The 17,543-nt window shown below is 55.3% G+C and overlaps 1 protein-coding gene across 25 annotated transcripts in view; it reads left to right on the plus strand.

The window, feature by feature from the left end:
- LOC105488133 (microtubule associated serine/threonine kinase 3) overlaps positions 1 to 17,543 on the plus strand; it is a 57,159-nt gene that overhangs the window by 15,411 nt on the left and 24,205 nt on the right. For 6 of the 25 annotated variants that reach the window (XM_024795890.2, XM_071086233.1, XM_071086237.1 and 3 more), the window contains exons 3-13: positions 9,155 to 9,243; positions 9,320 to 9,392; positions 9,577 to 9,597; positions 10,148 to 10,226; positions 10,703 to 10,860; positions 11,043 to 11,118; positions 11,402 to 11,611; positions 11,728 to 11,829; positions 12,105 to 12,237; positions 15,913 to 15,971; positions 16,379 to 16,464. In XM_024795890.2, the coding sequence (XP_024651658.2) occupies positions 9,155 to 9,243; positions 9,320 to 9,392; positions 9,577 to 9,597; positions 10,148 to 10,226; positions 10,703 to 10,860; positions 11,043 to 11,118; positions 11,402 to 11,611; positions 11,728 to 11,829; positions 12,105 to 12,237; positions 15,913 to 15,971; positions 16,379 to 16,464 (1,086 nt within the window). Of the gene's footprint in view, positions 1 to 5,689; positions 5,857 to 9,154; positions 9,244 to 9,319; positions 9,393 to 9,576; positions 9,598 to 10,147; positions 10,227 to 10,702; positions 10,861 to 11,042; positions 11,119 to 11,401; positions 11,612 to 11,727; positions 11,830 to 12,104; positions 12,238 to 15,912; positions 15,972 to 16,378; positions 16,465 to 17,543 lie in introns of those variants that run through there. The other 19 variants (XM_011752387.3, XM_071086234.1, XM_024796005.2 and 16 more) reach the window with 10 other exon arrangements.

Consider the following 17,543-nt stretch of genomic DNA (forward strand, 5'->3'; position numbering starts at 1 on the left):
ATGGAGTGGCCAGAGAGAAGGAGGTGGCTAGGACAACATCCAGGACCAAGTTGAGGCATCCAATGGAAAGCAGAGACTGCCATCACCCCCATTTATGAAGAAAACGGGGGCACAGGACCTCAGAATGTGTTATTGGGAGCATCCTAGGAAGGTTTCAGGCCAGATCTGACTCTAAATCCTTGGCTTCCATCCCACGTGAGGATGTGATGAAGGGAGGGACCCTTGGATTGGAGGCCACTGAGCAGATTTGACCAGTTTTAACTGGGAGGGAAAGGAGGAAGTGTCTGGGGCTGAGAAAGCCCACCAGGCTACCTGACTCACCACCAGGGGGCAGCAGAGCCACATTGCCTTGGGCCTGCCAGGGTGAATGGGTCCCTGGCAGGGAAATGGGTCCCTGCCTGCCATGTGTTCCAAGCATCCTAGGAATAAGCTCATAATTGTCCCAACAGGATCCAGCCTCTGCAACTCCTCTGCCTCTTGTGTGTGTGTGTGTGTGTGTGTGTGTGTGTGTGTGTGTGTGTGTGTGAGAGAGAGAGAGACAGTCTCGCTTTGTTGCCCAGGCTGGGATGCAGTGGTGTGATCTCTGCTCACTGCAACCTCCGCCTCCTGGGTTCAAGCGAGTCTCCTGCCTCACCCTCTTGAGTAGCTGGGATTACAGGCATGCACCACCACACCCAGCTAACATTTGGATGTTTTATTGGTTTGTTTGAGACAGAGTTTTCTTCTTGTTGCAAAGGCTGCAGTGAAGTGGCACGATCTTGGCTCACTGCAACCTCCGCCTCCCGGATTCAAGTGATTCTCCTGCCTCAGGCTCGTGAGTAGCTGGGATTACAGACGTCTGCCACCACTCCCGGCTAATTTTTTGTATTTTTAGTAGAGATGGGGTTTCACCATGTTGGCCAGGCTGGTCTCGAACTCCTGACTTCAGGTGATCCACCCGCCTTGGCTTCTCACAGTGCTGGGATTACAGGCGTGAGCCATCGTGCTTGGCCTTGCAACTTCCCTGCCTCCACTCTATCCATCTCCCCACTGCTCACTTGGCTCCAGCCACATGGCTTCCTGGGCTGATCCTCCAGAATGCAGGCTGGTCCAGCCTCAGGGCCTTTGCACCTGCTGTCCCCACTGCCCAGAACTCCATTCCCTCCTTTTTTATTCCGTCACATCCTCATCAAGGCCTCAGCCTCAGATGGGAAGCCTTCCCCAACCACCCCCTCCTTCCAGGCCCCACAAACATGGAGTATAACATGTATTACACCTGTCCATTTCCCTACCCAGACCTCAGGGATTTTCTTTGTTTCTTTGTTTCTTTTTTTTTTTTTTTTGAGACAGTCTTGCTCTGCCACCCAGGCTGGAGTGCAGTAGTGCGATATCTCAGCTCACTGCAACCTCCACCTCCTGGGTTCAAGCAGTTCTCCTGCCTCAGCCTCCCAAGTAGCTGGGATTATAGGCATGTGCCACCACACCTGGCTAATTTTTTTTTTTTTTTTTTTTTTTTGAGACAGAGTCTCACTTAGTTGCCCAGGCTGGAGTGCAATGGCGCGATCTCGGCTCACTGCAAGCTCCGCCTCCCGGGTTCACGCCATTCTCCTGCCTCAGCCTCCCGAGTAGCTGGGACTACAGGCGCCCGCCGCCTCGCCCGGCTAATTTTTTGCATTTGTAGTAGAAGTGGGGTTTCACCGTGTTAGCCAGGATGGTCTCGATCTCCTGACCTCGTGATCCGCCTGCCTCGGCCTCCCAAAGTGCTGGGATTACAGGCGTGAGCCACCGCGCCCGGCCAATTTTGTATTTTTAGTAGAGACGGGGTTTCACCATGTTGGCCAGACTGGTCTCAAACTCCTGAGTTCAAGCGATCTGCCCATCTCAGCCTCCTAAAGTGTTGGAATTACAGGCATGAGCCACGGCACATAGCCAACCCCAGAGATTCAATTTCCATATTGTCTTGTGTGATTATCCAGTTATTTTTCTCGCCCAGAGGTTTGACAGCCTCTCTGGGACCATACCTTATCTGTCCTGGTCATGTTGTAGCCTCAGGGCAGGCCCAGGGTGTATACAGCAGGTGCTCAGTTAATGCATGTGGCTTAGATGAATGGGCAGTATCTGGGAGGGCTGTCCTTGTGGTGGTGATGGCATTGGGGGTTGGGGGTGGTGTTGAAGAAGGCGATGAGTTGGGCACTCATAGACAAAGTGGCTGTTCCAGGCAGGAACAGCATCGTTAGAGACACATTCCTTCTGGAGCCTCAAATGCCAAGGGCAGGAAGAATGTGGATTTTCTACCTAGGGCACTAGGAGCCATAGAGTGTGGTGCTGGGAGGGGCACAGATGTATGGGCAGGTGGGAAGCGCTGGGGTAGTCCCACTAAAAAGGGGCCGGTGAAGAGGAGTGTCTGTATATCTACCTGAGACTTTGGCATTTACAGTCAGAGCACAGGCAGGGAGAGTCAAATGTCACTGTCACAGAGTTTGTCAGGGACAGGGCTAGGATATGACCCCTGGGAGAGGGATTCACCCGGGAATGCGGTTTTGCTGTAAGAGCAATAGGGAGCCATGGAGGGTTTGTGAGCAGGGCAAGGGCATGATCTGAGGAGCAGTGGACTGACACCAGAGATCAGTGGCTCAGCCAACCTTTCATAGAAGGCCTTCACCATGGCAGCAGGCTCTCTGGATTGTCAGCTGCAGCCCTGTTTTGCAGAGGGGGAAACTGAGGCCAAGTGAGCATGAGAGAAGGTTCTCTCCCTGCTACAGATGTCAGGGCAGTGGGTGTATGTAATAGGGGGTGTGTAAGTGTTACTGGGTGTAGCTGTGGCTGGGGACGAGGGGGCAGCGCCGTGTGTGTGTATGCAAAGGTGTGTCCCCGTGCATATGGGGTGGCTCAGCACGTAGTGACAGCAAGTGGAGACTGTGGTCCCATCCCCACTTGGGTCCCCAGCCAGACTCAGAAGAATCTGTAGCCCACAGGAGGCTTAGGCTGCATACCTGGGGGTCATAGGTGACCACTCCCATCCTCATTACCATCTCTGGTGGTCTCAAAACCACCATCTCCCCTGGTCTCAACACTCCCAAACCCACCCATTTTTCCCCATAGCTTCAATATTCCCCTCCCAGACATTGTCCCAGCCCCTTACTGGCCTCCTGCTACCTTCATTCCTGTCCCCCAACAGTCTGCTCCCCAGAGCAGACACAAGGGGGTTTACAAACATAGTCCAGATCACACCCCTTCTCTGCTCAAGCACCCTCCATGGCTCCCCATTGCTCCTACAATAAAATTGCACTCTTCCCTGCAGCCCACAATGCTCATGTGGTCAGCCCCTCTGGCATTTTGCCCTCAGTGCTGCCTCAGAGAGCTGTGCCCTTTGCCTGGGATGCGCTTTCTGCATAGCCAGCTCCTTCCTCCTCCATTTCTGGCTGGCTGCAGTGTTACCTCCTCTGAGAGGCCTTATGGCTAAAGTCGCCCCTTGCAGTGTTCTGTCCTTTCTTTTCCCTTCTCAGCCTTGGTGTTTGAAATTATCTTTTTCTTTTTTTTTTTTTTTTCTTTTTTTTGAGACGGAGTCTCGCTCTGTCACCCAGGCTGGAGTGCACTGGTGAGATCTCAGTCCACTGCAACCACCACCTCCTGGGTACAAGTGATTCTCCTGCCTCAGCCTCCTGAGCACCTGGGAATACAGGCACGTGCCACCATGCCCAGCTATTTCTTTCATATTTTTATTTATTTTTTTTTTTTGAGATAGAGTTTTGCTCGTGTTGCCCAGGCTGGAGTGCAATAGCGCTACCTCAGCTCACTGCAACCTTCACCTCCTGGGTTCAAGCAATTCTCCTGCTTCAGCCTCCCAAGTAGTTGGGATTATAGGCACGTGCCACCACACCCGGCTAATTTTGTATCTTTAGTAAGACTGGATTTCACCATGTTGGCCAGGCTGATCTCAAACTCCTGACCTCAGGTGATCCACCCGCTTTGGCCTCCCAAAGTGCTGGGATTACAGGCATGAGCCACCAGGCCCAGCCGAAATTATCTTGCTCATTGAATTGTTTCCTGTTGGCTGGGCACGGGGGCTCACACCTGTAATGCTGGCACTTTGGGAGGCCAAGGCGGGCAGATCACCTGAGGTCAGGAGTTTGAGTTGCCTGGCCAACATGGTGAAACTCCGTTTCTACTAAAAATACAAAAAATTAGCTGGGCGTGGTGGTGCACACCTGTAATGCCAGCTACTCGGAAGGCTGAGACAGGAGAATCGCTTGAACCCAGGAAGGCAGGGGTTGCAGTGAGCTGACATGGCGCCACTGCACTCCACCACACTTGGCCTCACCCAGGCTGGTTTTAAACCAAGGCTGGGAAAGCAGGATGGAGGCTGGGTATGGTGGCTCACGCCTGTGATCCCAGCTAATTGGGAGGCTGACGCAGGAGAATCGCTTGAACCCGGGAGGCAGAGGCTGCAGTGAGCTAAGATTGCGCCATTGCATTCCAGCCTGGGCAAGTAGAGCGAAACTCTGTCTCAAAAGAAAGAAAAAAAATCGTCTCTTTAGATATGAAGCCCGGGCTCCAGCATCGGGCCTGGACTGGGTCCCAAAGTGTCCTGGGGCCCAGGAAGGGGCACCCCTCATGATGACACTGCCCCTGACTTGCCTGGGCTGTCATGACAGGAGGAAGCATTAATTCAGTCCCTACAGTGGGAGACACTTCTGCTTCCATAGTGGCTTCCATAGTGAACACATACTGTACCCTCAGCCCTGTACCAGGCTCTGTGTCTCAGATTTTCAATACGGGGGATGTTATGCATGGGGAAACAGAGGCCTGGAAGTTAGCCTGATGCTATCGTTTATAAATTATATATAGATATGGAACATATACCAGGTGCCCTTGGAAGCGCCCCCTTACATCTGATTTGTGTAATCCTCACTGTCAGTCCAGTTTTCCTCCAGTTTCACAGTTAAGGAGACTGAGGCTGGAGTTTAATCAGGTGGCTTATTCCTAATTGAGGCAGGGCTGATGGCCCTTCCCGCCACACAGAGGCAGAGCATGTCAGACGCCCCGACTCAATTTGCCAAACACACCCTCTGTGCCATTCCGGTGCTGGGAGCTGCTGGGACCCCAAGGAGTCCCCAACCTGGGGAAAACAGAGCCAGACAGACACGAAAGCGGGTTTTTCAGAGGAGAGGACGCTGTCTTGCCAAGCTAGATTCCAAGCAGTGGGGCCAGGGTGGGCGTGGTAGCATGAGCCAGGCCAGGACGCTGGGTGGGTCTTGGGTGCCGCACTGAGAAGGGGTCAGTGCCCCGGGAGAGAGGAAAAGGAGGGAGTAATTAGATTTACAGTTTAGCAGAAAGGAGCCAAAATGCCTATCCCTGGCTCGAGGTTAAGGTGCTGCCAACTCCCCGCCCCCGCCGCCCGCGGTCGTAGCAACGCCCGGCCTCAGCCGCCCGCGGCCCTAGCAACGCTCCGCCTCTCCGCCCGCGGCCATGGCAGCGCCCCGCCCACTCTTTCGCACGCGGGTCCCAGGGCCTCGCTTCCGCGTCGCTCGCTCCGCCTTCCGGCAGGCCCCGCCCCAACGGCCCCGCCCCCGCACTCGCCTGGGCGGAGTTCCAGGCCGCGCTCGGGGGCGCGCGCTTCCTTCTCGCCGCCCCCCCAACCCCGCAGCCCTGTGCGCCCCCCTCCCTGTCCGGCTCCGCGGGGCTCCCGGGGCCGATCCCACCGCCGAGGTTCGCGCCCCGCCGCCGCCGGCTGCGCCCCCGCGCCTTCCCGGCCTCGGGCGGCGGCGGCGGCACAAAGGGAAGCAGCATGTCCGACCCCAGCTACTGGACGGCGGTGGCGGCTCCCGGCCATCGCAGCCGCCTGGCCAAAGGCGCGCTGCTGCAGCGCTCCAAGAGGTAGGGGGCACGGCGCCGGCAAAGGCTCGGCGGCCGGCCGAGCAAACAGGAGTTGCCAGAAGTGTGTCCTGGCCGCGTGGCGGGGACCACGGCGAGTGTCTGTCTGTGGCAGCAGTGGGAAGGGGGGAGGACGCCTGTGGATCGAGGTGTCCCCTGGGGTCCCTGGCACCCTCCTTTCGCCCCTCGTTCCCTGTACTGGGGTGTCTGTCCGCCAGCGTCGCAGCTGGGGTGGTGACAGACAGGAGTGAGTTGAGACTGAGCTAGGATTTGAACCCAGGTGTCCAGGGCTGTGCAGAACCAGGGAGAAACTTCTTGGAAAAACTGAGGCTGATCTGTCCCTGGGGGCCCATTCAGCAGAAATGTTGGCTCAGAAGCAAATATTTACTGCACGAGGCTGGCATTTGGGTGGGGTGTCAGGAGTCCAGATAATTGAGTTTAACCCCCTCCAAAGCCTTATCTCTCTTGGAGTCTCAGTTTCCTCTTTTGAAAAGCAGAGAGGATAAATGAGGGCTGTGGATTCTACCGGACCTGGGTTCAAATTTCGACTCAGCCACTACCAGGCTGTGTGACCTCAAGTAGCTCCTTAACCTCTCTGTGCTTGGGTTTTTCATTGGTGCTGGACTGGGGCAAAGTCTGGGTGGTGGGACTAGCTACCAAAAGACCTTGAATGCTGAGTCCAGGGCTTAAACTTCCCTCCAAGATCATGGGGAGCACTGGAGGGGGGATATGGGTACCAGAGGGATGAGGTGCAGGAGGCTGGCTTCAGGCCCCTGCTTTCTGCCACATTCTCTCTGTTGTGTCCTGGGTACCAAGAGGATGTTTCTCAAATGGCAACTTCTCGAGGTCCTGGATCTCCTCCAGGAAGAGTTGAACAAAGAGTCAGCCCTGCATAGATGCTTGGGAAGTGAACAGATGATGCTTGGTTGTCCTTTGAGGCCTCACCCTTGGCCGTGTTTTCAAGAAGACCTCGCCCAAGAACAGGAGGGAGGGCAACTCAGTGTTTTTCCCAAATGCTTTTGGAAGCAGCAAGTGATACAGCAGGATCGGGGAGGGAGGGTGCTGGCGGTGCAGTGTGGGGGCGAGGAACCAGGTGAGGGGCTGGGAGAGGATGCGGAGACAGCAAGGTGAGCATGCATTGAGGGGTTGGCAGGAAGTTTTGCAGAAACCTGCAGGTTTCACTTTTGCTTCTGCAGCTCAGGCTGGGAGACAATCACTGTGACTCTTGACATCTGTGGCTTCAGTTTCCCAGTCTGGGAAATGGGCTCAGCTGGTCGCTCCCAACTCTGGGGCTTGTTGGGCTTGGCACATGTTGGGGATGTAATTCACTCAGGAAGCATTGCCTGCCCTCCCAGCGTGAGCCAGGCCCTGTGAGCCTTGTGTAGGCAAAGACAACAGCGTATGTACCCGAGTCTGGCCCAGAGCTGAGCGCTGGATGTAGTAGGTTTCATCCTTCAAGGTAGAGATGGGGAAACTGAGGCTCAAGGGGCAGCCATATGTGGAGACGTAGACAGGCTGGGCCTCTTCTCCCTGTCCACCTTGTCACCTGTGTCCTTTGATGATCGTATGCTTGTTCTCCCATGCATTGACCTGCTCTGAGCATTCTGCCTGGGACCCCATTTCTGCACCTCAGAGGCCCCGAGACTTCATCTCTCCCTCCCCGCGAGGTTCTCCCACCGCTGAGCTGTGTTGGCGGCTTGGGGTGTGTGGGCTGATGCTCTGGTGGAGCAGAGCTGTTGCCGGGCGACTGCTCTGGTGGGGCGGGAGATGGTGTCACTCCCAACTTCCTTCTGTCAAGGTGTGGGCTGAGGCCAGGGCTCAGGTGGGAGAAGAGGCCAGGCAGGGTGTCAGAGACCTGGGCCAGGTATCTGGTGGCCAGAAGGGAACTGGGATGGAAAGAGGACAACATGTGGGCAAAAGTTCAGCAGAACAGGCAGGACTGTGAAAGAGACTGCATTTAGGGTTTCTAGTTGAGTCCCATTGGCATTTTAGGGGCATCTTGGGAAGAAGGAGGGTTGTCAAGAGATGGGAGCAGGGGCTTCAGGAGGGGTGTATAGAATGGGGTGTCTCAGCCCATATCTGGGCTCCAGGGTGTGGTTGGTCCACGTGATTTGCTGGTGCTGCTGGCAGTAGCCATAGTACAGGGAAAGGTGTGGGGGTGGGACTGTAACACAGAACCGTGAAAAGCTGGGCCGGGGGCTCCTGGCCATATGTAGTGTCCACCATCAGGCTAGAAGCACTTCATGCCATTGCTGTTAATAACAACACTGCCAATAGTTTGTGTTTGTTTTTGTTACTGTTTTTGAGACGAAGTTTCACTCATGTCACCCAGGCTGGAGTGCAATGGCACTATCTCAACTCACCGCAACCTCCACCTCCTGGGTTCAAGCGATTCTCTGCCCCAACCTCCTCAGTAGCTGGGATTACAAGTGTGCACTACCACGCCTGTCTAATTTTTGGGTGTTTTGTTTTGTTTTGTTTCGTTTTTTTGAGACGAAGTTTCACTCTTGTTGCCCAGGCTGGAGTGCGATGGTGCGATCTGGGCTCACCACAACCTCCACCTCTCGGGTTCAAGCGATTCTCCTGCCTCAGCCTCCCAAGTAGCTGGGATTACAGGCATGCATCACCATGCCCAGCTAATTTTGTATTTTTAGTAGAGACAGGGTTCCTCTGTGTTGGTCAGGCTGGTCTCAAACTCCTGATCTCAGGTGATCCACCCACCTTGGCCTCCCAAAGTACTGGGATTACAGGGATGAGCCACTGTACCCAGCCTTGTTTTTGTTTTTTTAAGAGAGAGGGCCTTGTTCTGTCACCTAGGCTGGAGTGCCGTGGCACGATCATGGCTTACTGCAGCCTTGACCTCCTGAGGCTCAAGCAATCCTCTTGCCTCAGCCTCCTGAGTAGCTGGGACTACAGGCGTGCATCACCACAGCCAGCTAATTTTTAAATTTTGTATAGAGACGAGGTCTCGCTATATTGCCCAGGCTGGTCTTGAACTCCTAGCTTCAGAGGATCCTCCCACCTTGGCCTCCCGAAGCACTGGGGTTATAGGCATGAGCCACCATGCCTGGCCAGCAGTAGTTTCAATAATAAGGAATGTTAGTCAAGGGGTGACTCCCTCCTGGGCCTTAAAGACCTGGCTAAGGGCCATGGGGGAACCCACCTGGGGGCAGAGTGGGAGTGGCCATGTCCAACATCCCATCCTTCTCCAGAACGGGCTGCCTGTGTGATTTAGGCTGGGCAGGTGGCTTAGTGCAGGGCCCTGGGCAGCCACCTACCCTGTCCCCTTTTCCCCCCACAGCTGCCGCAGCGGGAACCGCAAGAGCTTGGTGGTAGGAACGCCCTCCCCGACCCTCTCCCGCCCCCTGTCGCCACTGTCAGTCCCAACGGGTGAGTGTGGGAGCAGCCAGCGGGTGCTGTGTCCTGCCTCTGCCCCGCTGACTCAGTTTTCCCACCTCCTCCTCAGCAGGCAGCAGCCCCTTGGATAGTCCTCGGAATTTCTCGGCTGTCTCTGCCCTCAATTTCCCCTTTGCCCGGAGGTGAGTGATTGCCAGCTTTGGGAGACAGTGCGGGCACCACGGGCAGGGGTTGGGCAGGGGCACGTGCTCGGGGGCTAGACCTGGCCCCTCATTCATTTCATTCACCTTTTCCCCTCCCCTGGCCCATCTGGTGGTGGTCTCTCCCTCTGGCTCCCATCCCTGACAAATGCATGCCATCTTGCAGCCACATCCCACGCACAGACAGGTAATTTCAACCAGCCCAGGGGGTGGGTGGTCATGGGGGGATATAGCCCTAAGAATCATTAACTCACTAAAGAAATCATTCATTCATTCACTTAACAAGAGCTGATTGAGTGCCTGTCATGTGCCAGACGCTTGCATTTCATTTATTTATTCATACAACAACGTTCATTAAGCACCTGCTGTGTGTATGCTCTGTGCTGCAGGCTGAGGGCATGGTTGCAAATGGGCGACTGGCCCTGAGCCCCTGGGGAGTCCTCCGTTTGGTAGGGGGTGGCCAATGTGTGCCCCAGAAGCTACAGCTCAGAGGTTGAAGCTTTGACAGGGGACACAGTGGCAGTTGGAGTCACGGGGGGCTTTCTGGAAGAGGTAGGTACCTGAAGAGAGAGAGAGCGTGCAGTGGATTTGGCCAGCCTGTGTCTCGGTTCTTGGTTATTTTCAGGAGATCCTTCCTACAACAGGGCCGGAATATGCTGGCCACCGTGTCTGCTCTTAGTCCCCACAAACCACAGGGGCTAGGCTTTCCTTCCATCTGTTCTTGTTCCCCTCTCCAGGGCAGACGGCAGAAGATGGTCCCTCGCGTCTCTCCCATCTTCCGGCTATGGAACCAACACACCCAGCTCCACCCTCTCGGTACCCATAGCCCCACCTTGGCAGACGGACAGGCAGATGCCGGGTTGCGGGGGGACACATCTTTGTGTGTTTTCTTCTAGGTGTTGGGTAGTTGTGTGGTCAGCAACCATACTAGCTACTTCCTCCATGCATGCCCCATTCTGGAAAATGCAGGGTCCCCTGAGAAGACCCAGCCTTGGCCCCAAAATAGACCCCAGTCGGGGAGATACAGATATCCCCAGCCTATGGGATCAGGGCCTGGCCAGAGGGGGACTTGGGGCTGCCCAGGGGTACAGACAGGGAGGACTTCCTGGAGGAGGGGGCATCAGAGCTAGGGTTTTGAGGGATGCATAGGAACTAGACAGGAGAAAGAATGTTACCATCTGATGGCCATCTGATGACTAGCAGACAGCCTGGCCCTTGAGGGGTGATGCTGGGGTCCTGGCCACACCACTGACAGTGAACTCATGACTCTAATCCCCACCACTCTCTACCAGTCAAGCTCATCCTCCCGGGAACGTCTCCACCAGCTTCCCTTCCAGCCGACGCCAGACGAGCTGCACTTCCTGTCCAAGCACTTCCGCAGCTCAGAGAACGTGCTTGATGAGGAAGGCGGCCGGTCACCCCGCCTCCGCCCCCGCTCTCGCAGCCTCAGGTGGGCCTCGACCTCTGGCCCTAGCCCCGGCCCCTCCCTGGGCTGGTGTGGAGGCCCAAGTTGTGGCTCCTCCTCCACCCTAGCCTCTGATTCTTGTCCCTCAACCCTGGCTCAGAGCCCCGACATCCTCCCCTGGGGTTGGTCTGAGGTCCCATATCACAAGCCAGCTGTCTTCCTTTCAGCCCGGGCCGTGCAACGGGGACCTTCGACAATGAGATTGTCATGATGAACCATGTGTACCGGGAGAGGTTCCCCAAGGTGGGCAGCGCCTGGCGGCTGGACCAGCCCCTGTGCTTCTCTCCACATTGCTGTCCCCCCATGGAACTCTGTCTTCCTGGCTGTGTCCCCCTTGCCAGTCTGTTCATTTCTGTCTTTCCCTCCCCTTCCACTGAAACATGTTGTTCCTCCTGCCCCAGCCCTCCCACCCCATCGCCCCCATCGCCCCATCTCCTCTCTCCCCAACCATGCCTCTCCTGCCCCCTTCTGTGCGTGTCACTCCAGCCCCACCCTTGACCAGGTCGCCCCGTCTCACCCCACCCAGGCCACAGCACAGATGGAGGGCCGTCTGCAGGAGTTCCTGACAGCCTACGCGCCTGGCGCCCGGCTGGCGCTGGCTGATGGCGTCTTGGGCTTCATCCACCACCAGATCGTCGAGCTGGCCCGAGACTGCCTGGCCAAGTCTGGCGAGAACCTCGTCACCTCCCGCTACTTCCTAGAGATGCAGGAGAAGCTGGAGCGGCTTCTGCAGGATGTGTGTGGTTTTTCGCATGTTGAGGTTTTGCATGCAGTGGGACGTGGAGCGAAGGGGGTCCCCGGGCCAGATGGTGCTGAGGACCTCTGGGTGATGCCACGACCCACCTCCCCCAGGCCCATGAGCGCTCGGACAGTGAGGAGGTCAGCTTCATCGTCCAGCTTGTCCGGAAACTGCTAATCATCATCTCGCGGCCAGCTCGGCTGCTGGAGTGTCTGGTAAGTTTATTCTTGTACAGCCAACTTGGGATCCGGGCAGAACTGAGATTGGGACCACGACAGTCCTGCCGAGATACAAGTGACAGTTGCCATCGTGTAGGGCTTTGAGAGGAACGCAGGGTGCTGTCGGGCTAGCATGGGCTTCCCTGAGGAGGGATCGGGAGCGGAGACCCAGGGGGTGAGCTGGGAAGGGTGCTCCAGGCAGAGGGAACAGCATGTGCAGAGGCCTGCAGGTGGAACAAAGCCCCGGGTGACCAGCCCTCCTGTGCCCCTAGGAGTTTGACCCTGAGGAGTTTTACCACCTGCTGGAGGCGGCTGAGGGCCATGCGCGGGAGGGCCAAGGCATTAAGACTGACCTTCCACAGTACATCATTGGGCAGCTGGGCCTGGCCAAGGACCCCCTGGAGGGTAAGCTGGGATGGGAAGAGGAAACCAAGGCTGGGAAAGGCCGGATGGAGGCCAGGCACGGTGGCTCACACCTTTAATACCAGCACTTTGGGAGGCTGAGGCGGGCAGATCACTTGAGGCCAGGAGTTCGAGACCAGCCTGGTCAACATGGTGAAACCCCCTCTCTACTAAAAATACAAAAATTAGCTAAGTGTGGTGGCGCATGCCTGTAATCCCAGCTACTCGGGAGGCTGAGGCACAAGAATTGCTTGAACTTAGGAGATGGAGGTTGCAGTGAGCTGAGATCGCACCACTGCACTCCAACCTGGGCGACAGAGCGAGACCTGTCTCAAAAAAAAGAAAAGAGCAGATGAAGCCAGGATTCAAACCCAGGCCCATCCGATTCCAGAACCACCACACTGTTCTTTGTCTCTCTGTGACCTTGCTCTTTGGTCGCCTGTGGGAATTGCTGAGACCCACTGATCTTTTGGGGCCCAGGGGCCTCAGTGTCCTCAAATGCCACATTAAGATGGCCGGGAAGCCTGGGGACCAGTGTTAGCAGTGGCCTTCCCTTTGTCCTGCAAATTTACAAATGGCTTTATTAATTTCTGTGGCCTTTACTATGGCCCAGAAAGTGGACTTGGAGTCAAACAGGACAACCCGTAGGTAAGAAGAAGACAGTTGGGGCCGGGCGCGGTGGCTCACGCCTGTAATCCCAGCACTTTGGGAGGCCGAGGCGGGTGGATCACCTGAGGTCAGGAGATCGAGACCATCCTGGCTAACACGGTGAAACCCCGTCTCTACTAAAAAAATACAAAAAATTAGCCGGGCACTGTGGTGGGTACCTGTAGTCCCAGCTACTCGGGAGGCTGAGGCAGGAGAATGGCATGAACCCGGGAGGCAGAGCTTACAGTGAGCCGAGATCGTGCTACTGCACTCCAGCCTGGGTGACAGAGCGAGACTCCGTCTCAAAAAAAAAAAAAAAAAAAAAAATAGAAGAAGACGGTCAAAAACTCTCACAGCCGGCCGGGCGCGGTGGCTCATGCCTGTAATCCTAGCACTTTTGGGAGGCCAAGGTGGGTGGATCACAAGGTCAGGAGTTTAAGACCAGCCTGGACAACATGGTGAAACCCTGTCTCTACTAAAGATACAAAAATTAGCCAGGTGTGGTGGTGTGTGCCTGTAATCCCAGCTACTGGGGAGGCTGAGGCAGGAGAAACATTTGAACCCTGGAGGTGGAGGTTGCAGTGAGCCGAGATCACACCACTGCATTCCAGCCTAGGCGACAGGCGGGACTCTGTCTCAAAATAAAACAAAACAAAAAAAAACTCCCACAGCCAGCCAGGTGCAGTGGCTCATGCCTGTAATCCCATAATCGCAGCACTTCATGAGACTGAAGTGGGCGGATTACTTGAGCTCAGGAGTTCAAGACTAGCCTGGCCAACATGGGGAAACTCCATCTCTACTAAAAACAAGTATTAGCTGGGTGTGGTGGCAGGTGCCTGTAAATCCCAGCTACTTGGGAGGCTGAGGCAAGAGAATCGCTTGAATTCAGGAGACAGAGGTTGCAGTGAGCCAACATCGCACCACTACACTCCAGCCTGGGCGACAGAGTGAGCCTACATTTCAAAAAAAAAAAAAAAAAAAAGATGTAGCTGGGTGTAGTAGTGCGTGCCTGTAGTCCCAGCTACTCAGGAGGCTAAGGTGGGACAATCGCTTGAGCTTGGCAGGTTGTGACTGCAGTGAGCTATGATCACAGCACTGTCCTCCAGCCTGGGTGAGAAAGCCAGACCCTGTCTCAAAAAGGGAAACAAAACAAAACAACATTTCCACAAATAGCCAGGATAAGAGGAAGCAAAAGCTGTAGCATTAAACTTGGACCTAGCCCGGTCCAGCAGTAGCCAGGGGAGGCTCTGGGAGGAGGTAGTGTTCAAACTGAGGCCTGGAGGGCAGGACGTGATCAGGTTGCAGATCCAAGGGAAAGAGTGAAACAGGCAAGGGTAACAGCATAGGCAGAGACCCTGAGATTGGACCATACCTGGAGTGGGACTGAGCTGCCACTGTCCCCATTTAAAGCTGGGGAAGCCAGGCATGGTAGCTCACACTTGTAATCCCAGCACTTTGGGAGGCCAAGGCAGGAGGATCACTTGAAGCCAGGAGTTTGAGACCAGCTTGGGCAACATAGTGAGACTCTGTCTCTATTAAAAAAAACAAAACAATTAGCCGGGTGTGATGGCACATGCCTGTAGTCCTAGCTACTTGCGGGACTAAAGTGGGAAGATTGCTTGAGTCCAGGGATTTGAGGCTTCAGTGAGCTATGATTGCACCACTGCACTCCAGCCTGGGCAACATAGCAAGACCCCAACTCTACAAAAAGTATTTTTAAAAATTAGCCAGGTGTGGTGGTGAATGCCTGTAGTCCCACCTACTTGAGAGGCTGAGATGGGAGGATCGCTTGAGTTTAGGAGGCTGAGGCTGCAGTAAGCCGTGATGGCACCACTGCACTCCAGCCTGGGTGACAGAGCAAAGCCTGTCTCTGAAATAATCATACTTGGCCTGGTGCGGTAGCTCATGCCTGTAATCCCAGCACTTTGGGAGGCCAAGGCGGGTGGATCACCTGAGGTCAGGAGTTTGAGACGAACCTGGCCAACGTGGTAAAACCCTGTCTCTACTAAAAATACAAAAATTAGGCCGGGCACAGTGGCTCATACCTGTAATCCCAGCATTTTGGGAGGCCGAGGCGGGCGGATCACCTGAGGTTGCGAGTTCGAGACCAGTCTGACCAACATGGAGAAACCCCGTCTCTACTAAAGATACAAAAATTAGCCAAGTGTGGTGGCACGCGCCTGTAATTTCAGCTACTGGGGAGGCTGAGGCAGGAGAATCATTTGAACCCTGGAGGCAGAGGTTGCAGTGAGTCGAGATCGCGACATTGCATTCCAGCCAGGGCGACAGGGCGAGACTTTGTCTCAAAAAAATAAAAATATAAATATAAAAGTAGCTGGGCGTGGTAGCACACACCTGTAATCCCAGCAACTTGGGAGGCTGAGACAGGAGAATCATTTGAACCCAAGAGGCGGAGGTTGCAGTGAGCCGAGATCACACTACTGCACTCCAGCCTGGGTGACAGAGCGAGACTCCATCTCTAATAAATAAATAAATTAAATTAAATAATCATACTAATAAAAAATAAAACTGGGGAAACTGAAGCTCCAGGCAGATAAGGCTGAGCAGGGAATCAAACCCAGGTGTACCTAAGGCCAGATCACATGTGGTCTGTGACTGGACCATGTTTGCCAGGCATTCGCTAGGGGCTGCCCCTCTGCCAAGGCCTGGGGTAAGAACATACTGGACCCTCCACCTGGGCTGCATCCTGAGCTGAGGAAGATGTTACGAGCTGACACCCAGGGGGCCTGCGTCACATTCCGTGTTCACAGGCTCAAGGCTCAGAGCCTGAGTTTGATCATAACTGAGCACTTCAGAGCCAGGGCAGCCCACTGGCCCTTCTAGAAGGTTCCTCAGTCATTGCTTCATCCAGCCTCCCCGGTGTGGCTTCATGACAGTGTCATGGGAGCTGGAAAGAGGAGGCACCGCATCCCCAGCCGGGGGTGAGAAATCTAGAGGCCTCAGGAAATTGCTGGGTGATGCAGGGTGAGGCGGGGAGGCCCCAGCTGAGGCTCCTCCCTCATCTTGCAGAGATGGTGCCACTGAGTCACCTTGAAGAAGAACAGCCCCCAGCACCTGAGTCCCCGGAGGTGAGTAGCAGAGGCTGGGGGGCCCCCGCCCATCTTGTTCTTTCCAGAGTGGACCAGGCACCCGCAGAAAGGGCTGGGTTTGCCGAGGTCTTGCATGTAGCTTAATTAGCATCGGTGACTTTGGAGGCAAGGTGACAGCAGGTGGGACTGTCACGCCTTGGAAGTTGGGTGGGGGCAGTGCTGGAGGGGCACCGGAAAGGTGAGTTTTGCAGGATGTATAAGAGTTTTCCAGGAGGAGGGCACAGCTGTGAGCAAAAAAGGACATAAAGTCAGAAGCTGAGTTGGAGAAGTTTGGACAGGGGAGGAGGTAGCATCAGGCACCAGGACCAGTGGTTTGGGATTGGGGGCGGGAGAAGCCTGGCCAGCTCTGCAGTGGGACGGGACCCTGAGCCCTTCCCGTCCCCCAGAGCCGTGCCCTGGTCGGCCAGTCACGGAGGAAGCCATGCGAAAGCGACTTTGAGACCATCAAACTCATTAGCAACGGAGCCTATGGGTGAGTCCCTGAGTCCTGCATAGACCCATTTCACAGATGCCTGAGGGGATGGTTGAGGCCCAGGCAGCTCCTGCGTCCCCCTCCCACCCTAGCAGGGCTCACACATTCACCCCTGAATTGGCAGAGAGGGCACCTGAGGCCTGGAGGGGGAAGTGGAGGCACGCCATAGTGAGGTTACGGCCTCACGTGTGCTCTGTCCACGAGCCAGGCCTTTACCTGCCCCAGGTGTAGGGCGTTCTAGGAGCTTGGGGGCTGATCAAGGAAATAGATGCCCACCCAGTGGGAGTAGCACGCAGTGGGTTTTATTTAGGTGCTACTTTGAATGGCAGGCTTGCATACAAGGGAAGTCCCGCACAGCATAAGCCCTTTGGAGGCTGAGGTTCCAGGAGTCACCATCGAGAGGGAGAGGCCGGCAAGGGAACTCCCCGGGGAGACGGGAATCAGAGAGAGGGCTTACGTGTCTAAGTGATGTTGTTCAACAGCACAGGCACGGAGTCTCTGGGTCAGAGTCCTGCGGGGCGGTAGCAGCTTAGGGTCTTGAAATCCACAAAGTTCATCTTATCCATGACTCAGAGATAGTGGGTGCAGTTTCATGAGTCTGCAAAGCAAACAGGCTCTCAGTGGCTAAAATTTTGCTTATTTGGGCTGTGTGTAAAACAAATGGATGGTTAAAAATTTGAGCTTGGTGCTAGCAGGCTTTTAAAAGAGCTGGACTGGGTGCGGAGGCACTTTGGGAGGCCAAGGTAGGAGGATCGCTTGAGGCTAGGAGTTCGAGACCAGCCTGGGCAACATGGCAAAACCCCATCTCTACTAAAAATAGAATAATTAGCTGGGCATAATGGCACATGCCTGTAATTCCAGCTACTTGGGAGGCTGAAGTTGGAGGATCACCTGAACCCAGGAGGCAGAGGTTGCAGTGAGCCGAGATCGCCCCACTGCACTCCAACCTGGGTGACAGAGTGAGACCGTCTAAAAAGAAAGAGAGAGAGAGAAAGAGAGAGAGAGAAAGAAAGACACAAGCAGCCAGGTGCAGTGGCTCTCACCTATAATCCCAGCACTTTGGAAGGCCAAGGTGGGAA

This window comes from Macaca nemestrina, chromosome 20 (assembly GCF_043159975.1).
Source record: "Macaca nemestrina isolate mMacNem1 chromosome 20, mMacNem.hap1, whole genome shotgun sequence".
Taxonomy (NCBI): domain Eukaryota; kingdom Metazoa; phylum Chordata; class Mammalia; order Primates; family Cercopithecidae; genus Macaca; species Macaca nemestrina.